Source organism: Zonotrichia leucophrys, chromosome 14, assembly GCF_028769735.1.
Source record: "Zonotrichia leucophrys gambelii isolate GWCS_2022_RI chromosome 14, RI_Zleu_2.0, whole genome shotgun sequence".
In the NCBI taxonomy this organism is placed as follows: Eukaryota; Metazoa; Chordata; class Aves; order Passeriformes; family Passerellidae; genus Zonotrichia; species Zonotrichia leucophrys.
In genome coordinates this window covers 8,701,953-8,728,709 of record NC_088184.1, presented here as the reverse complement: position 1 = coordinate 8,728,709, position 26,757 = coordinate 8,701,953, and the positions used below count along the sequence as shown (strand labels likewise).

The window sequence follows — 26,757 nt, the reverse complement described above, 5'->3', positions numbered from 1 at the left end:
CCTGACACCAATCTTTTTCTTCATAGTGATTTCAAGATTTTCCTTCTTTCATTTCCCCTTCTCCCCTTCTCCTCACTACCCCCATTTCACAGCACAGTGCAGAGAGCAAAGTCTGCCCTGGGCAGTGCCAGGAGCGAGGTGTGAAACCCTCTGCAGTAACAGAGAAACCATCTCAGGGTGGTCACACAAATCTCGCTGCCTCCTTGATGCTGCCAACCAATGGGAGCACCAGGATTTGTATCCTGCCCTGAGAAAAAGCAGGGCACGTATTAGGCAAACTAATCACGCTGCAGGGATTTGTGGAATGAAAAGCACCTCTGCTCAGGGCTCAGAAATGGTGTGAATCAACCACACACCACTGCCAGGGGCACATTCACCTGCTGTCTCCTTATTCTCTTCTGTCATACTCATTAATGCAGCATCTCAGCCTCCAGGAGCAGAGAGCAGAGCCTGGCCAGCCCATGGTGAAGGCTCTCAGTGTGTCTCAGGGCAATCTGGAGTGATTTACACAGGGCTGTGTGAATCCTTCCCCCTGTGCCTGCAGCCCTGCCTGTGCCTGGGGCTCCCCAGTGCAAACAAAGCAATGCAGACTTAATGATTGCTGTCATTTCCATGTGCCTGCTGCTGATCTCTTAATGAAATATTCCACTTAAACTGCACTGGCACAAGCACAGTTCTGTGCTGGCAGAGCTGCAAAACCAGAGTGCCCAGTGAAAAGGTTCTGCAGTACAAAGGAAAGCTGGTAGTGAAACACTGCCTGGCTGTTTTTGTGCCTGCTCCTGCAATAAACACAACACCTGCCAGGCTTTCTGAAGGGTAAGAGGAGAGCAGAGGATGGAAATTGCCTTTATCTCAGGTTGGGACATGGGAAAACCAGCTGAAATGAGGGTGACAGTCTGTGGGATACGGATTTGGCATTCATGGAGGGGTGAGTGGTGTCTGCTCAGTGCTGCTCTAACAGCCTTGCTCCCTCCTGTCAAACCCTGCTGGGAGCACGGCAGCAGAGGAGGAACACTGGGAACATGCAGCACCACACAGACTCTTTGTTTACCTATTGTCACAAGCAATAAACCAAATATTGGTGGGGGGAAAGCTAAAAATCTGTTCAATCACCAAATGTGTGTTGTAGGAAATAGGAGAAGTAAAATTACTGAAAAGCAATGGAGTTTTAAAAGTTGACTATATTGCACACTCAGTCTAAAATAAAGACAAATAGATACCAAACATGTTCTTCATCCTTCCAGAGATGAACAAGAGCACTGAGCTCACCTTTCCTTAGGCCATCAGCTCTTGCAGAATTCCATGGCAAAAGTGGAGGTCTCTAAATTTTGCCTCTGCTCTGTCCTAGCACACCTCACCCCTTCCCCAGCCCCTCCAAGCACTGATCACAAGCAGCCTCTGGCTACAGGCACTGCAGGGTCCCAGGAGCTGCTGCAGGAGTAGAGAGCAGCATCTGGAACAGGGAATTCACACAGTCTGCCTGGGTCACAGCACCCACTCCGTCCTGCCTACGGTGAGGACATGCTGAAGGTGCTGATGAGTTTGTGGTTGACTGATAGAAGTATTTTTCCCCTATATAAAAGCCTATTTTAAGAGCATGTTTTTCAAAGCTAACTAGGTGGAAAGTAATGCAATAGGAGCTGTGATTTAGTTCAGCTACTCTACCAAGTCCTCCTGTAATTTCCTGGATGATCTGGAGTCCTGTCCTACACTTTTCCATGGTAGCTAACACTAAAAACTGCTTCAGCAGGTGAGAAATCAGCCCTATTCAGTGCTGACCCACTAGCGATGGTTTAGAGGGGCATTATCTTCCCTGTTCCATCAGTACAAGGCAAATGAGGGAGGCAGTTTCCTTCAGGGAACCAGGGCTGTGTTAGAGACACAGGAAGAAGGGAACAATGCCCAAGATTTGCATTTGCTGAAGGGCTCAGCACATTGCTCCCTTGTGAGCCGGCCAAGACCGACAGCACATGAATCCTTGTGATTCATCCTTCCCCTGGTCCACCTCTCTGCATCCAGCACGGCACAGAGAGCTCTGTGTGTTTATTTGTACACAAAAAGGTCTTTGCTTGTTACTGTAGTATTTGGGTGCTTGGCTCAGGCTCCCAAGATGGAGCAGGGGGACAGACTGATCTGTTGAACCAGTATTTTCCACTTTTCTGCCAGACTGCTGGGTGACCTTGGGCAGTTTACAGCGACTTCACCTCTCACCACCTCATTTTAATTCTCTAAAATTATCCTGCTTCACTTTGAATAGAGTGTAGCTGTCAACTGATGCAAGGGCAGGGTATGTTGTTTACATGTGATTCAAATAAAACCAGTGCCTAAAACCCGAAAGCAGCAAGATAGAGAAACTGAGAAAGAACAAGCAGAAATGTGAAATTGTTCTTCTGCCTCAGCTTTTCTCTGCCTGCTGCCCTTCCTAAACAGCAGCAATTACAGTCCAGCCCCACCATCCAATTTACTCCCTGTCAGCCACGCTGAGAAGTTCAGGCTACCCCCCAAGGCATCATAAATGACAGGTAAATAAGCCACACATTAGGAAGAGTCTCTTTAAAGGTTACAGTTCTGCTGTGCTGAAGAACGCACGTTTCAGGGCAGATCTTTCCCTTTGGAAGTCTCTGGGTATGGAAACCTGGCAAGAAGGGCAGGTGCTCAGGAAGGACACAGTCCAGGCACTCCCTGCTGCTGATGCCGTGTCAGCTGTGCCTGCCAAGACTGTCCTTAGTGGTTTTAGGGGAAACATAACCCAGGGGTGCAGACCCAGGGATGCACAGCACAGGAGGAAAAACTATTTTTCCTCCTACAAATAACTCCTCCTGGAGTTACAGGAAGCCCTGTCTGAGAGTTTTGACTGTCTCGGGGCTGAGCTGTGGGGAAGCTGCAAAGCAGGGCAGCAGCTGCCCGTTTTGGTAGGAGGCAGACACGGAGCAGTGCCCAGCAGGACCCGCCGCGCTCGCAGGGCTGACCCTGCGTGTGAAATGTCGCTTGCACCCTACACAGGCTCCCAACGTTTTCTCTTCCGAGTGTTTGTTGAGCTGTTGTCTCCGGCTGTGGCAGGTCGGAAGCTGCATCTGGAGAAGGTTTGAACGTATCCAGCCGCTTTCAAAATCCCCCGTTGTCAGAGGGCTGAAAACCCTGAAACCCCCTCACCTCCGCAGTCCCACACCTGGCCGTAGGTGTGTGCATGCCCAGCCAGCCTGCCCGGGAGGGGCTGCCCAAGCCCTGCGGGGACGGGAGAGGGCAGGAACGCCGGTCCGTGTGCCTGTGCCTGCTCCCGGCCAGCGCTGTGTCCTGCCCGTGTCACCTGAGCACGTCGGGCTGCGGCCATGCCCGGGTCCAGCTCCGGTCCGTGCCCGGCTGCACAGCGCGGGGCGCCGGGCTGCGGGGTGGCAGTGTGGGATGTGGTAGCGTGTGTTTGAGGGTGAGTGTGTGAGCGAGCCGTGTGTGTGTGTGTGTGTGTGTGTGTGTGACAGTGTGCAGTGTGTGTGTGTGAGCAGTGTGTGTGTGTGAGCAGTGTGTGTTTGAGCGGTCTGTGTCTGTAAGTGCGCGCCCGAGCCCTCACCGTGCCCGCTCCCCTGGGAGCCGGGCAGCTCCGCGCGGCCAGAGCGCCCCGGCGCTGTGGGGTGCTCTGTCCCCGTCCCCGTGGTGCCCCTGCCAGCCGCGCCGAGCCGAGCCGTGCCCGAGCGGGGCGGGGCGGTGGGAGGGGGCTGGCCGCGGGGCCGTGGCGCGGAGGAGCGGCGGGCGCAGAGCGCGGCGGACACGGCTCCGCTCGCTCCGCTGGGCTCGGCGCACCGGGGCCGGGCGCTCCATGAGCCGCCGCGGGGCCGGTGCGCGCTGCGTTCGCTCCCCGCCGCGGAGCCGCCGCGCCGCCGGAGCCGGGATGTGACTTGCGGAGGGCTGGCGGACAGAGCTGCCCCGCCACCCTCGGCCGCAGCGGACAGCGGGTGAGCCGGCGGCGGGGCGGGCGGGGGGACAGCGGCCCCGGAGCGGCCCCGGGGGTACGGCCGGGCCAGGGCTGCGGGCCAGGGACGTAGCGGAGCCGCTCAGCCGGCTCTGCGCCCTGCGCTGCCCGCAGAATTAGCTCGGTGGCCGCCAGCAGACAACAGGCTGGATATAGGAATCCTGGGGGGATTAGATGGGATATAGGGCAGGACGGGGGGGCTCGGAGCACAGGGGCTGCGCTGCAGGGAGCGGGGCGGAAGGCTGGCGAGGAGGGCAGCGGAGTTCGGAGAGGATGGGGAAGAGGAGCGGGGACAGGCGGGGGAGGAAGAGACGGGAAAAAGAAACCGAAGAGGGAAAAGAACGGAGGGACAAAAGAGCGGAGGCTGAAGCGGGATAGGTACCGTCCGGGAGGAGGAGGAGGCTGCGGGCGGATTAAGGCGAGCCCGGAGCGGGGGCAGCCGCGCACCGGCCGCACGGAGGGGCCGCCCGGCCTCGCACCGCGGGGTGGTTGCAGCCAAGCCCGGCACCTCATCGCACTCCCAGCGGGGGCTGAGGGCAGGGAAGAGGCCGAGGGGGAAGAGCCTTTGTTGGCCCCCGGCCGGTGCCGGGGCTGGCAGCAGCTCCGGCTGGGTGCGGGTGCGCTGCAGTTTTCTCTCTAGTTAAAGAAGCCCTCTCTCTGTGTTACCTCTCCGCAAAGCCACGCAGAGAGAGGATTTAGCACTTATGTGAACCCTTTGTTTACACCTGCCCTTAATGTTTATCCCAAGGCTAACAGGATTTCCTGCGTGCTGAACCCAAACACCCAGCTTGGTGATCAGCGCTAGTACCGCGTTTAACGGGGATCCCCTCGCTGCTCACCAGCAGGGAATATCAGGGTTGAGGTGTTGTCTCGCTACATCAGGAGAAATCCGGTGACAGAAGCCATCTGCGAGAAGGCTGTGACATGAATAGAAACAGTCTGAGAATTAGCAAAGAAAACAAAAACGTTGATTACCGTAATTGATTGCTATCGCCTGTGAATTCAACACCAGGCGCTGTGGTCAGAAGTACCTAAGCACACGTGATACACTGATTCTGACCAAAGGGAATTCAGCTCCTAGAAAATTAGAAAGATACTTTCATAGTGTATTCAGCATCACAAAGTATTTCTAAATGAAAGCAATACTTTTTCTACACATCCTTTTAGGAGTGGGGGCTTGCTTTCTGTAACCGTGAGGCTGTAACAGAGCATGATGTGTCTGATGCAGGGGCTGTCAAAATCACTGCTGTATTTTTGCCTACAAAGCACAATTGCACTATTAATTATTATTCTGGAAATACACACGTCTCTTGAGTAGTCTGATCTCAACTTGGCTGTTGCTGCTCTGTTATCAGTCCTGGAGCTCATTCTTCAGTTCTGATCAAAAGCAGCTGGCAGAGATCCTGTGTTGTGATTAATTCCTCACTCACTCCCGTCTCTCCCCAACACTTCGTGGCGGGGGTGGAATTTCTTTTGCAGATTGCACAGTGAACCAGTCTTCTGCCTGTGTGCTTACTATCTGTGCTACTATTGCTTATATTTACTATATTGCTTTTCTTCTCTGCCATTGAATGCATCTCCCTGTATCAGCTGACTAACATATGAACTCCAGGTACAGGAGCAGATAATGCATCTAACCATGAACAGCCTAACCTTAACTCTTTGCATGATTACACATTTATTCTGGATATATATTCTGTAGCAGCATACAGCTGTGTCTTTTTGTAATCCCTTTGCAAGCTTTGGTCAGAAGACTTTAGCTACAGAAAGCCTCATTGATTTTAACCGTGACAACTTTTTGATGACAACTGTGAGGTTTTCTCTTTCTGCTTAGTAGCTTGTAATTGTAGTTTGTACCCGCTGGGGCAGCTTTGTGTCTGCAATTCTGTAGTGACTCAATGCCAGATAATGTAATGAAGGGACCTCACTCTGTAGAAAACAGTGGAGTTATTACAGCTGTCATTGAGAGCAGATTTTGAGCCAGAAATTGAGTACTGGATTGAAATAGTAGCTGTCCTGCTAATTGTTCACTGCTTTTGCCTAAAATGTGTAAAGCTTATTGATTAGAATATTGATTGTAAATGTTCCTGATTGCTCTGGTTTCAGGTACGTTGCCTTAATGGCTTTACCAAAATAAAATTTTGGAGAGGAATCTGGGGGGGAAAAAAAATCTCAAGTTGCTTTTGCTCCCTGTGAACATTGATTGCAGTATGCAGGGGATGCAGCAGTGCCACTGGCTGTACCTGTGCTGGAATGTCTCCGTGCACTCCTGTGTTACTCGAGTTCTCTGGCAGCAGCAGGGAAGTGCCAGCCGAATAGAGCACCATTGTTACTACTGTGAGGTTGCATAACTCTAGTGAGAGCTAATCTAGACATAAAGATGTAAAAATACTCTTCCTCTACAGTTACTGATTTAAGTAACAACCAGCAGAATGTGCAGTAAAATTTTACTATAAAATCTCAAGAGGCTCAGAACTTTGCCATCCTACCCACTGCACAGGCTTGAGGGAGATGCTGTTTTAATAAAACCCCCATAATTATGTATTTCTGGTTTTTGCAAAAACAACTTTTCTGGAAAAAAACCCAATAACTTCACAGTTTTCCCTTAAAATGATTGAATCTGTAGTTTTAGCTAAAATTGTGGTATTCACTTGCCAAACTTGTGTGTTGCAATTCAGTGTTTCCCCTTGTGTTTGTAACTGTCTGTGTTCAGTATCAGCACTAGAAAGGATTTTTTTTGGCTGGTAATGTCTCAGGGGGTGGATTATTAATACTGCCTGCCCAGTTAGGCAGAAACTGATAGTAAACAGGTTAGAAACAAACTGCTTTGTTGATAGCAGTTAGGAGGAAAATATTCCTCCTTTGGAGACTTCAAGCTCTGCTTTTTTTTGCTCTGGGCAGGATCTGGTGTTTAGTGAGACTCACTGACATTGGGTAGGGAATTATTTCACACCAGGAATAGCTGTCAGCAGTCCTAGAGATTTTCTTGGTCAGTATTGTGGCTGTCTGGGACCTTTCTGAGGACCACTGATGATGTCCCATCAGCTTTCTCAAAAGCACAAAGTAACTTGGGAAAATTCCCCTTGAGTTGAACACCTCTGTATTTCAGAATACGTATTTTGAATTCTGAGTATATTTTGTCACATTTTAATTTCCCCTTTCCAAAACTAACCACTTCTTCATGGAGGGGGAAATAGTCAGATTCATTAACCCTCCCTTCCCCCTCCCAAACACTTCCAAATAGGAAGAGGAAACAAATGATGGCCTGACAATATGACTGCTTACCCATGCAGCACAATCTCCATGGAAACAGACTGTCCTAGAATAGCTCAATCACATGAGGGTTACATGACATGAATAAAGTAACCAGAAAACTGGAAAATATCTTAGAACTGGGGATACTTGCACTTAATTAATTACCCCCCAGGTCTTTGGAGAGTAGCTAATAAACAAAGCTAGTATTGAAAACAATTTAGTCCATGCTTACTATAATTTGTAAGTGATGGGATAGTGGAAAATCAACATGACCCTCACTTTTAGGGCTGTTTATTGTTTCTACTTTGGGTGACTTTTAGAATGATTTTTGAATCATTTCCCACATGACCTCCTACTTGTTGAAATGGTACCACTGGTTTGGAGCATTGCCTTAGTAAATCCCAGTGGATTTCCCCTTTTGTGGCAGCAGGCACTGACCATTTCACACTTTTTAGGATGTTTCAAACATGCTAAAGAGGAAATTCACTAGTTGCAGTAGGAATTGACTGTGCATAAAAGGAATTGGAGAACTATCTTTGGAATGTTTTCTTCTAGTTAATTATGTACTCAAAGGGCAAGGAGATTTATTGAGCATATATTCAATACAAAAATGAATATATTTCACTGATGATTAGTTTTCTGTCTGTAAAGTTGGTGTTTTTAACGTGGGTGTTGCAACAGAGTCATTGAAGAACCTGTTACACAAATCAGATATAAACAAGTGTATATTCTACCAATCCAGCATGAAGTATATTACAGAGAGGTAGAAAAAACAAATCACTTGTCCTTAGCAGGTCATTGCATCGTTAGAACATTGCAGCCCTTCCAAAGGGCTTTCCAAAGTGCAAAGATTAATATCTGTGGGCTGGCAGAAATTGCCCATTACCCATTTCCTGTTTGTCCAAGCCCACATCTCATTATTTATCACTTCTGAGATGAAGGTTTGCAATAAGATGTTTTGTACCCTGTGTGGGTGAAGCCCATGGAGTCATCACAGGTTTATATTGGCATGTTTGCTGTCATGGTGCCCCTGATGGCAAACATCATAAACCTCATCATCTGTCTCCTGATGGAGGCTGGAAATGGCCATTGGTCCTGACACAGGGAAACACTGGTTTGAAGATTCAGATCCTCAGGATTTAACTTTGGTCATTACAGGACTGTAAAGCACCAGAACATCCACAGTTCTCAGCTCTAAGAGACACAGCACAGTTTCAGTCTATGTAAATAGTTCTTGTGTTGGTTATGACTGATTGTGCTCAGTGCAACACTGCACCACTGCTTTACATAATTTTTGACTCTCACTAAAGTTTCCAAAGTTTTCATTAAAGCAGTTTTAATCTCTTTGGTCAGGTAACCATTTAGGGCTGTTGTATGGCTTACAGAAGAGCTCCTGATAGTTCCTCTGCTTTTCACTTTGCACCCTAAACATTGACTAACATTGACTGACTTCACTGCCTGCTTATGGGTGCTTTTCTTCCTCGTGCTCATTCAGTACCAGTGGGAGTCTGAAACATCCCTCACATCAGTGAGGAAAATCCTGCTGGAACCTGCAGCTCTGACTGCTGCTGAAGGTTAACAGAGTCAGGTTTCACATCTGCTCCTCACAGGGTTTGCTGCAGACTGCCCTTACAGGGCTGTGCCCAGGCAGACTGGGAGTTAAAGGTTACATTTTTTAACAATCTGCTTTGCTTAATAAAAGCAAACACCATAATGTGTATTTTTAAGGCACCTAACCCATGTTCTTCCAAAAACTTCAAGTTAGGATTTGTCTAGGTTTTTGGTCCTGGTGGTCAAGTGGAATGTATTGTGTTCCTGGAGTGTTTACCATTGTCCACTCTCTGGATCCAGGAAAGAGATGCTCTGGGTTTTGTTATTTGTTCCCTTTGAATGGCTTTGGACTGGCTAAGAAGCACAATGAGGCATTCATTTTTGATTAGTTGATTGATGACACTGCATGTGTGCACCATTGTCACAGAATATGGGATTTTTCTAGACTGCCATTCCCATTTCCAAATGCAATCTAATACCTGGGCTTTGGAAGAGGATGAAAGAAGTGAATATGATAACTGCCTATTGACTGAGCATGAAAACAAGATATTTCTTTTTTTAAGAATGTACAATGTTTATTATCCTTGGATTGTTTTATCCTTTAAAAAGTAATAATTTAAAAAGTGGTTTTGACTCTGCCTTTGTTCCAGTAAAAGGAGCAAGGCTGTGGGACAACCTAATTGTGATATTGCTTACACCTGCATCAGGCCCAGTGCAACTTAAACATGCTTTAAATACCTTGATTTGACGGGGGTATTACATTTAAACAGGTAGTAAGTGTCCAAGTTTGCAGATAATGTAATATTTGCAACAGGATACATGATTTTTTCTGGCTGTGTTGTAGGCCATTTGCAGGGTCAGAGTTTGGAAATGATGTTTTCAATCTGTGCAAACAGAGCAATGAGTCATTTTGCATTCTGAGTACAACAGGCAAGAGCAGCTTTTGGGAGGGCAGTGAAGGGGGCAGGGGGAGGCTGTGCCAGCTGCAGATCCAGTGCACAAACTGTAAACATTGGGCTACTGAACAAGCTGGGCTTCAGCGGCTGTGAAACCTCCAAACTCAGCTCTAGCTAAACAAATGCTTTGTTGTCTCAGACAGAAAAATGAAAACCTACCCAGCCATTGGTTTCTTGCTGCTGTTGGTGATCAGCTATGGCTCCTCAGAGAACTCCAGCACGCCGCGGGGCTGCGGGCTGGACCTCCTGCCCCAGTACGTGTACCTGTGTGACCTGGACGCCATCTGGGGCATCGTGCTGGAGGCCGTGGCGGGGGCAGGTGTGCTCACCACGCTGCTGCTGATGCTGATCCTGCTGGTGAGGCTGCCCTTCATCAAGGACAAAGAGAAGAAGAGCCCCCTGGGAATGCACTTCCTCTTTCTCTTCGGGACTCTGGGACTGTTTGGGCTGACGTTCGCGTTCATCATCCAGGAAGATGAGATGGTGTGCTCCACCCGAAGGTTTCTCTGGGGAGTTATCTTTGCTTTGTGCTTCTCCTGCTTGCTCGCCCAGGCCTGGAGGCTCCGCAGGCTCGTTCGCCATGGCAAGAGCCCGTCAGGGTGGCACCTGGCCGGGGTGGCCACGTGCCTGATGCTGGTGCAGGTCATCATCGCGACCGAGTGGCTGGTCCTGACCGTGGTCAGGGAGAACAAGCTGGCCTGCAGCTACGAGCCCATGGATTTTGTGATGGCCTCCATTTATGTCATGTTCCTGATGGTATTTACCCTGGGATTCTCCTTTTTCACTCTCTGTGGGAAGTTTAAGAAATGGAAGAAAAATGGAGTTTGCCTCATTATAACGCTTTTCTTTTCCATTCTGATCTGGGTGGCCTGGATGACTATGTACCTGTTCGGGAACGCTGAGCTCCAGAGAAGGGACAAATGGAGTGATCCCACTCTGGCTATTGCACTGGTGTCCAGTGGCTGGGTGTTTGTTATTTTTCATGCCATCCCAGAGGTCCACTGTACCATCCTTCCATCACAGCAGGAAAACACACCCAATTATTTTGATACTTCACAGCCAAGGATGCGTGAAACCGCTTTTGAGGAAGATATTCAGCTTCCTAGGAGCTACATGGAAAATAAAGCCTTTTCAATGGATGAACATAATGCAGGTAAAAATTGCCTATAAAGGACTATATTTTTTTGTAGTGTCAAGACAACTCTCTGTATGAGACATTTTCAGGTGTTGAAAATGAAGGTCATGATAAATACAATAATTTTCACACTACACCTTGTTCCCTTTTACAGTTTTCACTAAGATATCATCTAGTGAGAGAGAAAAATAAGTACAGAAAATACATAAGTTAAAATTATTTTCTGCAGGTTGATCTTTCTTTTGAAAAACTGAACAATTTCAAACGCAAAGGCAACACCAAAAGAATTTAAAAAATCATTGTGGAAAAAATAACCTTTAAATAATTTAAATTACATTTTTTGTAATTAGCAGTTATTAATATTTAATACAAAATATTTTCCCAAAACCTCAGAAATAAATGAAGTGATCTATGTTACAAATTGCTCAACCACTTGAGCAACAAAATAATTATTATTAATTATCTTTCCATTAAAATGGATTTAGTGCCACTTTGTGTCCCTGTGGGGAGAAGAAATGCCAAGTGGCTTACAGACAGTTCAAAGACAGCCTTTGTTCTGAAGGCTTGAACATCTGAGCTTTCACAGAGGTTTTGAGGTAATTTGCCTTTCTTGTTGCAGAACGATGTCTGATCACACATCATTAAAATTTGCAGTGGAAATATTTTTGACTGATTGCTGGAAAGGACCAGCAAGAACTGGGTGCTTCAGAGATCCAAAGCCTTGCTGGAGGTTCAAGCCATGTCAGAAATGCCAGGGATGCCTGTGACCAGCAGTGGGAAGCAGGAGCCCCGTGGTGTTCTTAGGGAGTTGTGCTCTGGTGCTGCCCCACACCTGGATAAAGGATTTTGTTACAAGTCACACTGATTGTTTTCACTGTATTTGAGAAGAATACTGGTCTGGCAGCCCAGGCAGGAGTTGCAGCCCCTGAAAGGAGGCTTAGGGCACATGGTCCAGGCACTTCACCTTCCAATTCACCTTTATGTGTCTTTGATTTCCTCTGGGTTTGATGTTTCCCTGGGCACTCACCAGACTTGGAGGAAGACAGCACTTTTGTTTGGCACAGTGTTGGGTCAGGAAGGCATTTTTCCCTCTAAGTTTTTTAGCAGAAACTTTAAAGGTCTCCTTCTAGTAGGGAAGTTTGTTCTGTCAGTAGATACCATAGGGGCAGTGGTAAAACAAAAAAAAAATCACAATAAAAGAATGGTTGTTATTACTAATGTTCCAAAGCAAGAGACAGTTGCACTGTGGACTGTTAAAACCACTCTTTTACTCTTTTTTTTTTTTTTTTTTAGTGTGGTAGTTTGTTTTTACTGTCCTCCATCCCCCATTACATTAATTTCATAGTAAAGTAACTGCAATGGCTTCAGTGAAGCTATTTCTAGCTAAGGCAGATCTAAGAACAAAACTGGATCTTTCACTCTGTATCACTCCCATTCATGGGTGCATTTTTAAAAAAGAACTGGAAGCTCCTTTTTGATCTAATCATTCAGTAATTAAGTTTTTTTGTGAAATGGATAGATGTATGATAGCTACAAAATCATTATACTGTCTATTATAGTGCAATTTATGTTCTGTTTTAATCTATCTGAATGACAGTACAATACAAAATAGATTTCCTTATCTGATGCCCTTGTTAATGTACACCATAATAAATGCCTTTCATTCCTATTCCCATGGCATACAGGAATTTTTAATAGATCAAAACAGATTAAATCTTCCTTTGCAGCAGTTCTTTAGGGACTGGCTTGGGACAGCAGGGTTTGGAGACAAAACTTAGTAGCATGGTAGAGACTTTAAGTAAATACTTTAATAATAAAGCAATAATAACCAAGGTACTGAGTCAGATCTCTGTGCTGGGGTTGTCAGTGCAAAGCACCTGGAGTCTGTGAGCAATTGGCTCTGCAGGGGTGACGAGAATGTTCTGTCCTTTCATCCATTTGATCAGACTCAGTTTGAGAATTCATCATCAAGAGTTCAGAAATTACTGGAAGGGTACTTTCTTCAACTACTTCATCCTTAAGAATGATGTTTAAGAATAGAAGATGTACTAGTTGTAAAGTTTGGAAGACATGATAAGCAGAAAACAGTTCCCTGACTATAATACTTGTTTCAGTAAATAGTTAGCTTTAAGTAGAAAACATGCCTGGAAAAACATATTTTCCATTAATTCTTGTTATTTCCACTAATATTTGTATAAAACAATTTTATAATTTTGCTCTTTTTTAAGATTTTAAGCAGCATTTTAACAATCTGAACAGTGTTTAGGTTCAAACAAGCATATATCCTCCTTGATTCCTTCTTTCTTAGCAAAAGATTACCTTCAAGTTACGCATTGCAACAAGAGCTGCTCTATGCCAGGAACAACATTAAGCATTAATAAAGCAAACCTATTTTAAAGTCACTAACTTAAACATCATTTAAACAGCATACTAATCTGGGATTTTAGTATTTATATGATAGGTTGAAATATCTCTTTAGAAGAGTTATTTTCATAGGTGTGCTTTCTAAACTTTAATAAAAGTATTTAGAAGGCCCGGACAAAGAGCAGTTGACTGAGTTCTCAGAGCTCTCTGGAAGTGCAGTGCACACTGGTAGGGCAGCCTCTGTAGGCAGAGAGAATTTGCCTTAAACAAGACAAATCTGGATGTGAAATGTAGAATGCAACAGCTGTCAGGAAACCCAAGCCCAAGCAGCTCTGGTATCATTAAATTTCATTTAATAACTTCTAGTACTACCACTCACAGTCACAGCCAATAGCTAAAAGCAAAGTGAACAAAATTTCAAATGTGTTACAAAGAGGCTTTGACAAATATCAAATATCCTCAGTACTGCTGGTTTTTTACCTATACATGCCCTATGCAAGTGGATTTATTTAATAGTAACATAAAAAGTACAAGGAAAAATGTTAAAACTAGTGTAAGAAAAAAAAATCCAAAATAAGTATTTGTCTACAACCTTTGTCATAGATTCTCACATCAAAAAAACTGAAGCTGTTTGCAGCAACAGGGAAAGACAATTTAGCAATATGAAATTGAATTTACTGGCTCTTTAAGATAGCTTTGAAATGACTGTGTATATTTTGTGTAAATATTCTGTATAAATATTTTCATGATGGTGTGCATGATAAAGATTTTTGTGTCTGTGTATAATAGCAAATACCAGTGCAATCATGTGTGTTTATCACACAAGAAGTAGTCAAATAGCAAAAAAAAGGTTACTGACCTTGAGATGGTTAAATATCTAATAGAAAATACTTCATTCCAGTTTAGGCATTTTCATAATTTTTTCTCCCAGTGTTCTGCAAAAATAGAGCAAGTGAGGGTCTATATGTATCTGAAGTCAACAGCTGAGCATTTGCAGGGTGGAATTTCTAAATTTCCATGCTAAATCAGTACTGTTCTTCATCTTGGTGCACAACTCCCGAGAGAGGAGTAGCAGGGGATAGAGGACAGCATATGGCTGGAGGATCCATTTAAATCTTCTACACAGAGCAACTACATTGGAGATAAATCCTGGCTTCATTAAAGTCTGGGCTGGAATTCTCATGAACTTCAGCTCATTCATGATTTCAGCCAGAGACTGTAGAATTGTAATTTGAATTAAATTTAAGAGAAGTTCTTGCCCTAGGTGCCTGAACTGGGCATGTTTCTGTTTAGCAGCTGACAGATGAGTTTTGCCTGTTGTGTGATAAATGAGCTCTGTTCCCTGGCCACGTCTGAGTGCACTGAAGTCATCATTTACCCTCAAAATTAAAGAGGGAGTTTGTATGTGCCAATCCCCAGCCTGCTTTAGAGAGAGCAGCATATCCCTCATTATGCATATCTCACTCAGAATTTACATCTTGAACCCAAACTTGCACTAAAATTAATGGGGAGACTGTTTTATTCCTGGTATAAACATCCAAAAGGACACTCAGTATCTTCTCTGGCTTCAGTGATTTGCCATGTTTAAGCTATTCAAAAGCAATATTTACTCCATCTTTCTAGTTTCTCAGAGTAAATATAATCTGAAACATCTGGAAAATCCTTATTTGCTAGTCATGCTGAAGTAATGCTCAGGGGGTTGTGAGCATTGCTTACTGGCTTGAGCAAGGCTTTGGATCCCTGTCCACTGAGTTTGATAGAAAGCAAAATGTAACTTAACCCCACAGTGTCCACACCAACACAGGGAGCACTTTGCAAAACACATTGTGCAAGATACATCACAGGTTTGGTGACTAAAGACACTGAGCTCCCACTGAAATGAGATTAAGCAAGCTTCAAAAATTTGGTTCCTTTTTCCCCCTCCCTAGCAAACAATTAATTTAAATCCGATTCTTCTGAGATTTGTTCCCAACATGTAAGGGAAACAGCTGTTCAAAAGCAACATGGAAGTTAAAATCAGTGGCAAAGTTCCCAATAACCAAACTGGAAGGAAGAGGCTCTGTGACTGCACAGCTTTAATTGTGTTTAAGAGTGTGATGTCTCTTTTCCAGCGCTGAGGACGGCAGGATTTCGGAACGGCAGCTTGGGCAGCCGGCCCAGTGCTCCTTTTAGAAGCAATGTTTATCAGCCAACTGAGATGGCAGTTGTGCTAAATGGTGGGACTGTAAGTATCAAAATGTGATGATTTAAGAAATCTTTGAAATGCAGTGATATATACAACCATTACTAATTGAAAAACCTGCTTTAGCTTATTCCCAGCAGGGGGAAAGCTATAAATGAAAATTTAAGGCAGCAAGTATGCATGTAATGCTTCCCTTCCCTCTAGAACATATGTAGCTAACAAGTATTTTGCATTTGTTTACTTGGCTATTCACATTTTGCAGTGCAGCTTCAGTGAACCAAGTTTTTTTGTAAGACAACATATTCAATGGCCCTTTCAAATTAAATTTGTGTTAAGGTATTTAACATAACTATTAAGTGACACCATTTCTAATCTGATTTTTTTCAAGATGGTGTGAGTCACACAGATGTTTTCAGGCAGTATGTTACTTTAAATAATTGTTGCAGATAATGGTTGTCTCACATATATTCCATTTACTTGTAAAATACATGTAATTCTTTGTAACTTACAGATTTGAACATATTTTGAAAAGAGGTTCATAAAAGAGGAATATAGAATATTTTCATGTTAATAGCTTCAATTTTTCTTCCTTGTAGAATGGTTTGGCATACCTTTGATAGACCTGTATTTTTGCAGCTTGGTTGTTGTAAGATTGGTTTAGTGATGCCAAACGGACTTTACAAATGTTTTTCCCATTATGTTTAATTTTCACTTTAGACATTTCATATAGCAGGCATGCTGTTGAAAAAGAAAAATTTTCATCCCCACATTTTTCATGCATATCTACATGCTTCTTAAAAATCTACTCATGAGCCAGTTTGTACTCATGTGAGTTGGGTTTTCTTACTTTTGAATCATGAGCTGATTCCATAACTCAACCTCTACATTTAAAACCAGTTTAAAATGAACTGATTGCAGGCCTGGTTTTGTTTTTAAGTAAGTAAAGTTTTGGCTGATTTTAGTGGACAAGAGGGATTAGGTACAAGAATTCTGCTCCGTGGGTAAGACTGTGTGAAACATGTCAACTTGAGTAAAATGAAAAGACGTGGCTTTGCTGTCAGTCATGGATTGCATCCTTCTGATGTTTTAATTAATCTCTGCCTGTTTTCTGATACCAGAATGTGCAGCTCAGGGAGAAGGCAGTTAAAGAATGAGAAGCTTGAGAATTTGGGGTTTTTTTGTTTGGCTGTATTCGTGTTGGATACAAAGCTCACGTGTATATATAGTCGTGGTTTTACAGAGAGATAAATGCACGGTTTGGGTGGAAGATGAGTTTCTTTGTATCACTTTGCTCTAGAAAGTATCACTTTGCCATCTGGAAAGCTGTCCTGTATGTGTAGTGTGATAAACACTGATTTTTGAACAGTCTAGATCTCTCAGTTATGGGTTTATTATCCTTATTTCCAGATACCAACTGCTCCGCCAAGTTACACTGGACGACATCTCTGGTGAAAGGCTGTAGGCTGTAGAGAATAAGAATCCTTGTTGCAGATGTTGTTCCCTGGCAGTGTGTCTTTGAGGGAAGGAATCCATAACAGTACCAGAACAAAGCAACAAAACATCCAGGATCTTTCTAAATCCTGCAGAGGATTTTGCCTAAATGTGAACACCACTGAATGGAGAATTGCAAAAGCAAAATTGTAAAACTGAAGCTGAATCTAATTTAAAACAGAAGTAGGCACACCTTAAATTGGCAGAGGAGATATTGTATCCTGAAGTGTAAGATATTCTCTTGTCTGTAACTTGTGTGCCAGGCAAGCCTGGTTTTGGTGCTTGCCAGTTGCTTGCAAAATCCCTTCCTCTCACCTAAACTTAATTCATGTTGCCACAAGAGATTGCCACTACAGTGCGAAAACACGCGGGATTTCTTTCCATTTTTCTCCTTTTCCTGTCATGTCCAACGTCATGAGAAGTCCCCTGTTTGCTCCCTCCCTGGCTGTGCTGTACAGTCACGCAGCACCGTGTGTGGTCAGGCACGGTCCCTCGGTGGCACCTCGGTCCCTGTGGCTCTGCAGGCTGATGCTCTGCTCTGTCAGGAGCTCTGCTTTTCCAGGAGCTCTGCTGTTTAGAAGCCCTGCGCTTTCAGCAGCTCTGCTCTCTCAGGAGCTCTGCTGTTCATGAGCTCTGCTGTTCAGCAGCTCTGCTTTGTCAGGAGCTGCCCTGGAGGTGCAGTTCGGAGCTCTGTGCACGTTCTGGAGGTGCAGTTCGGAGCTCTGTGCACGTTCTGGAGGTGCAGTTCGGAGCTCTGTGCACGTTCTGGAGGTGCAGTTCGGAGCTCTGTGCCTGTTCTGGAGGTGCAGTTCGGAGCTTTGTGCACATTCTGGAGGTGCAGTTCGGAGCTCTGTGCGTGTTCTGGAGGTGCAGTTCGGAGCTCTGTGCACGTTCTGGAGGTGCAGTTCGGAGCTCTGTGCACGTTCTGGAGGTGCAGTTCGGAGCTCTGTGCCTGTTCTGGAGGTGCAGTTCGGAGCTCTGTGCGTGTTCCGTGCGCCTTGCGGAGCTGCCGGGGCAGAGAGAGAAGCGCGGTCCCGGCAGGGGCGGCTCTCCCGGCCCCAGGGCTGGACTCGGTGACCCGCAGTGTCACGGGTGTGAGCAGAGCCCAGGCTCCGTCCCTGGCAGGGCTGGCAGGGGCGCTGGGAGGGCAGGAAGGAGCCGGGCTGCGGGCGGTCAGAGCCCCGAGCCCCCGTTGTTGGTACGAGCGCTCCGCTCCCCTCGGCCGCAGCTGTTCGTGCATTTCAATGTGGTTGTGCATTTTAGTGCCTAGAGAGTAGAATCTCTGTGCTGGAGGTGGTTTGTTGTTGTTTTTGTTTTTATTTAAGGTGGTTTCTTCCCTAGTCGTCCCCTCCCCATGCAGTTTCTTGAGTTGATATAAGGCAGAGTTTTCAAGGCTTTTCATCTTTGTTTTCTCCAGGTTATTTAAACGGTTCCCATTGCCCATTTGTTGTGCCATGGTTTCTCATTATGTTCAAGCAATCATTCCTTTCTTTAACATTTAATACATATCGGACATTGAAAACATCACTCTATCCTCACTGTTTGGCCAATGTTAATCTTAGCTTTCCTCAATACTAAAAGCTAATTGTTTTTACTTGAAGGCATAGGAAACATATAACAATTAAACTTTGCATATGCTGTAATAAAAATATATATTTTCAAACTAAAAAATAAAAAGTACAAATAACTGAATAGCTTAGTAGCTTCACAGAGAGAAGTTACTTGCTGTATACTGCAGAAGAAAGACAAGCTTTTTATTTTTCAAGAGTCTTCCTGATTCCTCATGTACCTCCATTTCTACTGAATTAGAGCCTAGTCCTGCAGACCTGTACTCCCACGAGTAGCCCCATCGACACCAGTAGGTCTACACAAGGTACAGAGGCTGCAAGACCAGTCCCTAAGTGTTGCACACAGATATATGTATATATATATATGGAAAAATATCTATTGCCATTCTTGCCATGATCATCTTATGGGGTTTTATTTCAAAGCCCTTCTCCTCCAGAAGCAATGTTTTTCTGTCATGCATGAGTGAAGGAGTATGTCAGCTCCCCCCTGCCCTCCCTCCTCGAGGCAAAGGAAGCATGTGCTTGTTGTAGGGATCCTTTATTTCATTTTGTATGTAACTAGATGGCCTTAGTAACCAAGTAGGGTAGGGGTGGATATTGCATGCTATCCAGTGACTTAGAAATACATTTTGCTTGTTATGAGCAGAGCTTTGATCAAATAAGATAATATTTAAGATAATGATAGCCATCCAGAAGACACGTAATTTGGAACAATAAAAAAACTATTACCATCACTTGCCTGCAGAATTTTGCTTTTAAAAAAGTTAGGAAAAAAAATCCCTTATAAAACTCTTAGCATAAAAACATATAAGATGACCATGGCATAAATGGTAGGACAGGTTTCTTTTAAAGAGTTTATCATGCTACAACCAAGACTTATGAATTATAATACACATTTTACAGACCTTTGACAAAAACTATACAAGACATAGTTATCTTAAGAAACTTTCTTTTTCTTTTTCTAGATGTGACTGAATTGATAAATAGAGTTCCCAATCCTGCTTCTGATGAAGTTGTTTGGGATTTCAGGGCTTATGCAAAGATGTGGCCAGATCTTACAAACTGCAATTCACATGATGAGTCTCACTGGCTTAGTCATGTGGATATTCACTGAATTAAAAATTAGCAGGATTGGGTTTCATGTGTGGTGGTGAATGTGTGGCAATAGATTTAGGAGGGTCTTTATTTTCCAACTTTTTACAATTAGTGATGAGCAACTTTTTTTTGTAAGTCACTAGTCTGTGATGTAAAATGCCCCAAAATAAAACTGTAATTGAAGAAAGGCACCTTTATGTTAACTTATATTTTTGTTACAGTATTTACTTTTGCCTTTTTTGAAAGTTTTCTAGAATGTAGAGCATCTGTGAACAACATGAATAAGTAACTAAGCACAAGCCTTTCGCAGTTCTCCTGATTATAATTAGCTTTTATACTATAAAAGCTACTATGTTGTCCCTTGATGGTTACGTGCTCATGGTGTTTCCATGAAGAAAAATGAAATCAAAAAGCATCTGACAAAAGCATTTATTAGCAAAACAAGATGTAAAATGACCAGCTTTGATCAATGGCAGGAAAAGATTTCAAAGTCCTACAGATCCTGTCCAGCTTTCAGATGGGTTGAGGGTGTTGGATTTTGACACTTGCCAGAAAATATGTAGCATCTTCAGAAGAACACTCTCAATACATCCAGCTGCTTCTATAAACAAGGTACATGAAATACTTTAGAATGAGCTGTTTCTGCTTTTATTCTAAACACAGGCATCTTGCTTGGCTTTGTCTGAGCTCGATGCCTTGGGTCTAACCAAAGGCCATACAAAAGGGAGCATTGTAGCTTTTATAACAAAACAATTGGATTATTCTACCAACTTACAGGATTACAAAGCAGGTGCTTTTTATTAATTGATGAGAGCTAAAGCTCATTTTTGATAGATAATATATATTTATTAAATGTATTAACGTGTGTTTTATAACGTACCCTTTTTCCTGCTGATTGTTGCATACTGGTATCTTATTAAGTACATCTTTCAAGGGTTTTCAAGACAATCAATGTGTACCATGATGACTGTACATAAGTATACAAAACTACAAAGGTTGTAAAGCATGGGCAAATGTTTTATTTTCAAAATGCTGTTCTTAACGAGAATAAAGGCTTTACTATTTACTTACAATGGTTGTGTCCTCTTGGTTTTAAAATCCACACAGATTTTTTTTCCATTGCAGTGAGCACTGCTACAGAGAGAATTGCTCCTTGGTGCAGTTCCTCAATGTTAAACTGAAGGAAAGGGCTCCTAAAGCACATTCCTCTACCTCTGGCCACATTCCCACACTTACCCTGGGCTCTGGCACCTATCAAACCCAGGAGCCAGACAAGGAGCTCAGCAGCCAAACTCTTAACACAAAAGGGATGCTTTTTTCCCTTGTTGGCTCAGCAGTTTCCTGTTCTGGTTCAATTGCTTGTGAAAAGGAGAGGACAGAAGAATTCAGCTGCGTTTGAAAAGTGCAGAATGAGAGTTTTTCTTCAAATGGTTTGATTTTCCAGAGCTGGTGTAAGAACCATCATCACCAACCAGGAGCAAACCCAAGGGGTGGGTACTGGTGTAAGAGTGAAGACAAAGTCTGTGCAAGTGAAGGAAGAAATCCATGTGGATCCACAGCAAGTGGTTTTATTAGGTGTTCAGTCAAAACAACTACACCTTTGGCTTACATGGAATTATTTGTAGCTCTGCTACTATCTTCTCTAATTGTGAAATTATAAAGGTATAAACAGGACTGTGCTTGACAGGGCTAAGTTAAAAAATTAATCAGGGTTCCTTAGCAAGGGGCCCAATCTGATTTTTACTGTGCTTGGACTTGATAAAAGTAAGTAGCCTGCATAAGATTGCTGAAAATGCTGACACTGGGATCTTAATTCTACACTTTCCCAGCACATGTGCTAAGTGGTAACAAAAGGGCCTTTGACTTTTCTCCCCTGCAGAAATGCAGAGCAACCCCAGCTCTCATTGCTCTCATTGGAATTGCAGGGGCACAGCATTTCTGCAAATTAGACCATTCTGAACAGAGCCTGGATTTGTGTAAATTGTCATAGCTCTGCAGGAGTCACAGAAGTCCAGTTTATGATAAATGAAGATTTAACACTTGCCTACATGTGGATAGAACCCCATTTAATTTCATCCAGAGTTTTGTTCCTGTCAGAAAAGGGTTTAAGTGAGCATTCAGGAACACAAGATAAATACAGATTCAACATTTTTGGCTAGATGTGCACCATTCCATCTGTTTTAACAGAATTGTGCTCACTTAGACCAAGACTGAATTTTGTCTTGGCCTGCTGGGTCCTTACATAACCTGCCTTTGATTTACAATACCCTACATGTAAAACTTTAATGCTAAAAGGGTTTCTAAATCAGTACCACAAAGTCCATGAGCTCTGTGCTTTGCAATTTTAGTGAGGAAACTAAAATTGAGATGATGAAGGATTTTGTGTACGTTAGTCCAGCTCTTCTGATTTGCTTCCCACTGCAACCATACAAAAAAAAAAAAATTAACAGGCACAGAAACAGAAAAGAAACCATCCATACTTCCACAGCAAATACTCTGTTGCTCAAAAAATAAATAAAAATCCCCTCCTGGACCCAAAATGTGTATTTCTTCTTTGCATGGCCTTTTTTTCATGTTTTGACACAGCTTCAGCACTCAGATACTTGCACACAGTTCTTTGTGCAGCTGTGGGAGTTGTGCATGTGTAGCTGAGGGCAGAGCTGTTTGCTAGTAAGATGTCACTGGATTAAAAAAAAGAATTGAAAGCAGCTCTTTGAGGTTTTTGCTTTGAAGAATTTTTCAATTAAAAAATTCAGTGATGAAGTCATACAGTTCACCTAGCATATAAATATATTTTTGTCACTTAGGACAACAAGCAAGGTCAATAAAGAATAGTTTCTCTGTGTCTCAGTGGAAAGAAGAATGTTGTCCATGTGATTGCAAAGGGTCTGCCAAATGGGAAAACTCAGTCAAACAAAGAGCACAGGATTGCTGGCTGGAGTAAACAATTCTAAATGAACAAAAGCTCTACATAAAAGTAAAATGTCCCACCCCCTGGTGAAAGCTGTTTTCAAAGCTCTGTATTCTTTCAGAATGTTGTAATACAGATTAACCTAATGTTTTTCTTTTGCTGATACAACAGTCTGGTTCCTCATTCTACTTGTGTGATTTCAGCTATCTTATTCTGGTTTTGATACTTTAAAATTTTACAAACTGCCTTTCAACTTAAAAAAAAATCTGCTTTTCTATTTCCTACACTTCAGAAAATCTGTCTCTACAATACAACTTTTACATCAAGCAAGTTTGCTGGGAGATTTATATATAAAAGCTATTGTAGAGATAAAGAAAGCCAAATAAGCCAAAAAAAAAAAATCCCCTTTTGAACACAGAGTTTCAGGAGAGCTGAGTTACCCTTCCAAGGCATGCAACTGAAAACCAGCAGAGAAAATCCTCTTGGTACATACCAGGAATGCTGGGCTGCAGCAGGCCCATGTGCTAATTTAAGGTGCTCAGTGTGCTCCCAACCTGGAGAATGTCAGCTCATAGAAAGCATCCAGGAAAAGGGGATGAGGAGGGACACAGCAATCCCTTAGAAACCCAAAATGAGACTGCAGCAGCAGGAAAAACCCTGTTTTACCATGGTCAAGGCAATACATGCCCAGTGCCTCAATGGCACAAGACCTTTCTGGATTTCAGGGCTTCTGTTTGTGCAGTTAAGGAGAAAAATTGAGAGTGGATTTAATATCACATATGACTATGAATGTCCCGTATACAAAATAATTTCTATTGCATTGAATTTTAGCTAATATTCCTTGATGTGATGAGGCTGACATTTGCAAATATTTTAAAAAAATTGTAACATTCAGAGACCTCAGGGCTCACACACTTTCACATTAAAATGAGCAAGTGTTTTAGGTATCTACTAGCAGTGCTTTTAGTCAATAGTGTCCTTGTCTTATCATAACCTGTGTTACTTAAGCATAACAATTTCCAATCACATCACACCAAGCAGGAAGCACAGGCTGTCAGCATAAATCTGGATTTCAGGCAGTTATTGAAATAGTTTTTGACATATACTTGCTTCCTATGCAGATAGAAAAGTAAGATGTCCTCAGGATTCAGATAAGCTGGAAACATGGAGAAAGAAGCTGCCTGGCTACGTTTTTTTGCTAGAAATTTCCATTGGAGAAAGGTATTTTTCAGGCTATGACACCTCAAACTGAACTAGCTCACTTAAAATATTTTGAAATGCCTAAGGAAGATGTTTAGAACAACTTACACCACCTGATAATATTTCAGACAACACAATGAACAGTGTAAATGTCAACATCAACAACCTGGCTTACAACTGCTCCATTCCTCATGCTGAATTTTAGCCATTTCAGTCCTACAAGTCCTGTCATTCTTTTAACAGAGTGAGAAGCCTCTCAGAAAATTTATTTCAGTTTTCAATGCAGTTTTGAAAGTGTGAAAATCTAAGCCTGAGCAGCCCTGTTCCCATTCCATCCCTGCAGTCACCGTGCAGCTCTCCCCACTGTGGCAGTGCCAGCTCTGGTTCTGCTGCAGTGGAAAAACCTTTCCCTGTGCTCTGGGAGAGTTCCTGAGCTAGGGAAAGGCACAGGGACAGAACTGGGCAGAACAAAGTGCCCCAGGATGCCATTTACACGGCAGGGATTGCAACTGTGCACTGCTGCCAGTCTCAGGGCAATGCCAAGAAAAGTGTTCTCACAGAAAGGGATGCAGGAAAATTACAGGCACTTCAATCCCAAGATGTTTGTGTGACTGAATGTATGAAATTTATCTGCAGAGAATGCCTAATTTAAGGAGGCACAATATTAGAATTAAATAACAGAATCATGCTCAGTGGCAGCATGGTCAGTACTTTGAATGCTTTTAGAACATCAGCTCCTGTTTGAAGTCCTGAGGCACAGAGGAACTGAGGCCCTTAAGTGCTGTAACGGTGCAAGTTAAGAAACAATGAAATCTCACATCTCACTTCTTCTGGTACTGCTATTTCTACCTGAATAGGTCATATGGTTTCTCCTATCAGAACAGTTCAATGTTTTAGCACTATGTTTTAATCTCCTTACTGTATTTCTCAGACTTTTTACTCCTTACTCTTATTTTTTCAGAGTGAGAAAACCTGATTAAACTATGCTTTAGTCACATGGACATTCTATATCATAGGACACTACAGCCACCACTGCAATAATGAGCACCAGTGGGTGATAAATTTCTTTGGAGGTGAGCTGGGGGTGTTCTCGAGGAGCACAGCTGTTATCTGCTATTTCTGACCTGCTACTCCTACTACAATAAAGTCATCTTCTACTTGTTCTGCCATGTTCCTTGGGAATGCAGCTCATTTGACAGAGTTTATCATGTCTGTGCTGCAATGCTGAGATGCAGATGATGGCTAAAGGAAACACTGGAATCTACCTGAGAAAGGAAAATTCAAAAATCTTCAAAACTTGGAGCTTTTGTCCTATTTATTAATAAGTTCAAACATCCTTATCATCTTATTTGGATGGCAGACATCATTTTCCCTCATCTTAATGTACAGGACTGAAAAAACTTGGTTGTTTCAGCATAACAGTGAATAAACTATGACCTACTTTGTGCACTGCTGGATAACACAACTGGCTTGTGACAGTAGCTTAGGAAAGGTTTATGCTCCCACACTCTATAAAGAGTGCATTTCTTCTTCATAGAACTCTAAGAACTACATTTAGTAATTTAAACAGTTGAAAACAGTAATGAAAAATACTACAGACTCAGACTATAAGAAGATGAAAATCCATTAAAGAAAATCTATTGGAATAACTTATTAGCAGGGGCTTAGAGTAAAATATATATATAGAAAGGAGTTTCACCCTAGCCTCCCAATGAAATGCCAAAGAAGCCTGAACATGAAATTGGAGCCACCAGCAATCTTGCTGAAATAAGACCTGACTTTTAAAGAGAAAGTTTTTTTATAAAGTGTTTATAATTTTAGCCTCTTACTATTGGAAGTCTGTCTGTATACAATTATTAGTGAAATCTTTCAGTCCAGGAAATATTCAGTCACTAGTGATAGGGAAATAATCTGTTTAATACAGATATATTAATCAAACAAATTTTAAAATGGAAATTATTCCTACCCATAGACACTCCTCCAAGTCATGAATCTGAAATGGAACTGTTAGAGGATCACTCAGCAGAAGAGGCTTCTGCAAAATGGATTTTAAAAGTGGCAGGACAAACCTAATTCTCCAAATCAGGAGCAGAGTTTGTCAAATGACAAGCTTGCTTTCGTGAATGTAGAGGACAAAAAATTTCAGGGCACTTTGTAATTTACTTATGATCAGATTAACAAAGCAAGAGCTGACATACAGGGGACTCCCAAACACCAACATTCAGGGATGCACATGGGAAATAAGAGCTGGAAGATCTCTAGCAGAATTTGTTTGTGCAGTGCACCATTGCTTTCTTCATATTTTGACAGGAAGACTCAGAATTCATTAGAATATATTTGAATGGCATTTTTACAATTCAAGGTGTACAAAAAGAAGAGAAATATGGGGAGGTACAAGTATTAAGTAGTTGAACAACAGCTATGAACACCTGAGTTAGGAGAGAAATAACTACAGAGAATTAGATGTACTGGAGACTGTTATTTAGAAGTATCCAAGTGCCCTCCAAATCATTCAATGACCTGAGGTTTATGAAGAGACAGCCACAGAAACACAACAGTTGATGGAACACAACCCTGGACTGAGAAGAGAATCAAGAATGAAGGCAACCAGTGCATTTCCAGAGTATCTGATTAATGCAGGTTTTTTTCAATGTAAATACTCAAGATAGAAAAAGAGAATGATGAAAATACAAAGAGCTGACCAGAAATAGAAATGATCCCAGAGTGGCAGGCCCTCAGTTAAAAGGATTTGGGGATTTACAGGCAGAAACCAACACGGGCAGAATCCCAGAACTCCAGATTTGCTGGGCAGCTGCATGAAAACTGCATTTATCCCCATTAGTCCCTCTTATTTCTGACATGATTCCAGCTTGCAAAATGTGATAGGTTCTGAGAAGTTACCGAATTTAAACTCTTGTGCAGACTAAACCAAAGCATCAGGTAAGAGAGCAGACTGGTGCCACAGGGCAAGCATTGCTGGGCTCTGCAATGTGCCAGCCACTTTTTGTACCCTGAGTCCCATTCCAGCACTCCACTACAGCTCATGCTCTTTCTCTCCCTGCTCCACTTCCCCTCTTCTTTTATT

At 43.1% G+C, this 26,757-nt stretch overlaps 2 protein-coding genes across 3 annotated transcripts in view; one reads left to right on the top strand and one right to left on the bottom strand.

Annotated features, from left to right (window-relative positions):
• The first annotated feature begins 3,746 nt into the window (after positions 1-3,746).
• On the top strand, positions 3,747-20,634 carry GPRC5B (G protein-coupled receptor class C group 5 member B). 2 transcript variants are annotated; one of them, XM_064725562.1, is made up of 4 exons: positions 3,747-3,947; positions 9,870-10,879; positions 15,337-15,449; positions 16,815-20,634. In XM_064725562.1, exons 2-4 carry the CDS (start codon positions 9,874-9,876, stop codon positions 16,857-16,859), a joined length of 1,164 nt encoding a protein of 387 aa, XP_064581632.1. In that variant the 5' UTR covers positions 3,747-3,947; positions 9,870-9,873; the 3' UTR covers positions 16,860-20,634. The 2 variants fall into 2 exon arrangements, with proteins under 2 accessions (XP_064581632.1, XP_064581630.1); XM_064725560.1 differs by having other exon boundaries at positions 9,866-10,879.
• IQCK (IQ motif containing K) overlaps positions 20,627-26,757 on the bottom strand; it is a 33,704-nt gene continuing 27,573 nt past the window's right edge. The window contains exon 9 of the mRNA XM_064725563.1: positions 20,627-21,979. Within this exon, the coding sequence (XP_064581633.1) occupies positions 21,951-21,979 (29 nt within the window). The 3' untranslated portion in view covers positions 20,627-21,950. The remainder of the gene's footprint in view (positions 21,980-26,757) is intronic.

Bases quoted from the DNA above. Each gene is read 5' to 3' on its own strand.
- GPRC5B (XM_064725562.1), top strand. From the start codon at position 9,874: ATGAAAACCTACCCAGCCATTGGTTTCTTGCTGCTGTTGGTGATCAGC. The intron at 10,880-15,336 runs GTAAAAATTGCC...TCTCTTTTCCAG, and splicing joins AATGGATGAACATAATGCAG to CGCTGAGGACGGCAGGATTT. The intron at 15,450-16,814 runs GTAAGTATCAAA...CCTTATTTCCAG, and splicing joins TTGTGCTAAATGGTGGGACT to ATACCAACTGCTCCGCCAAG.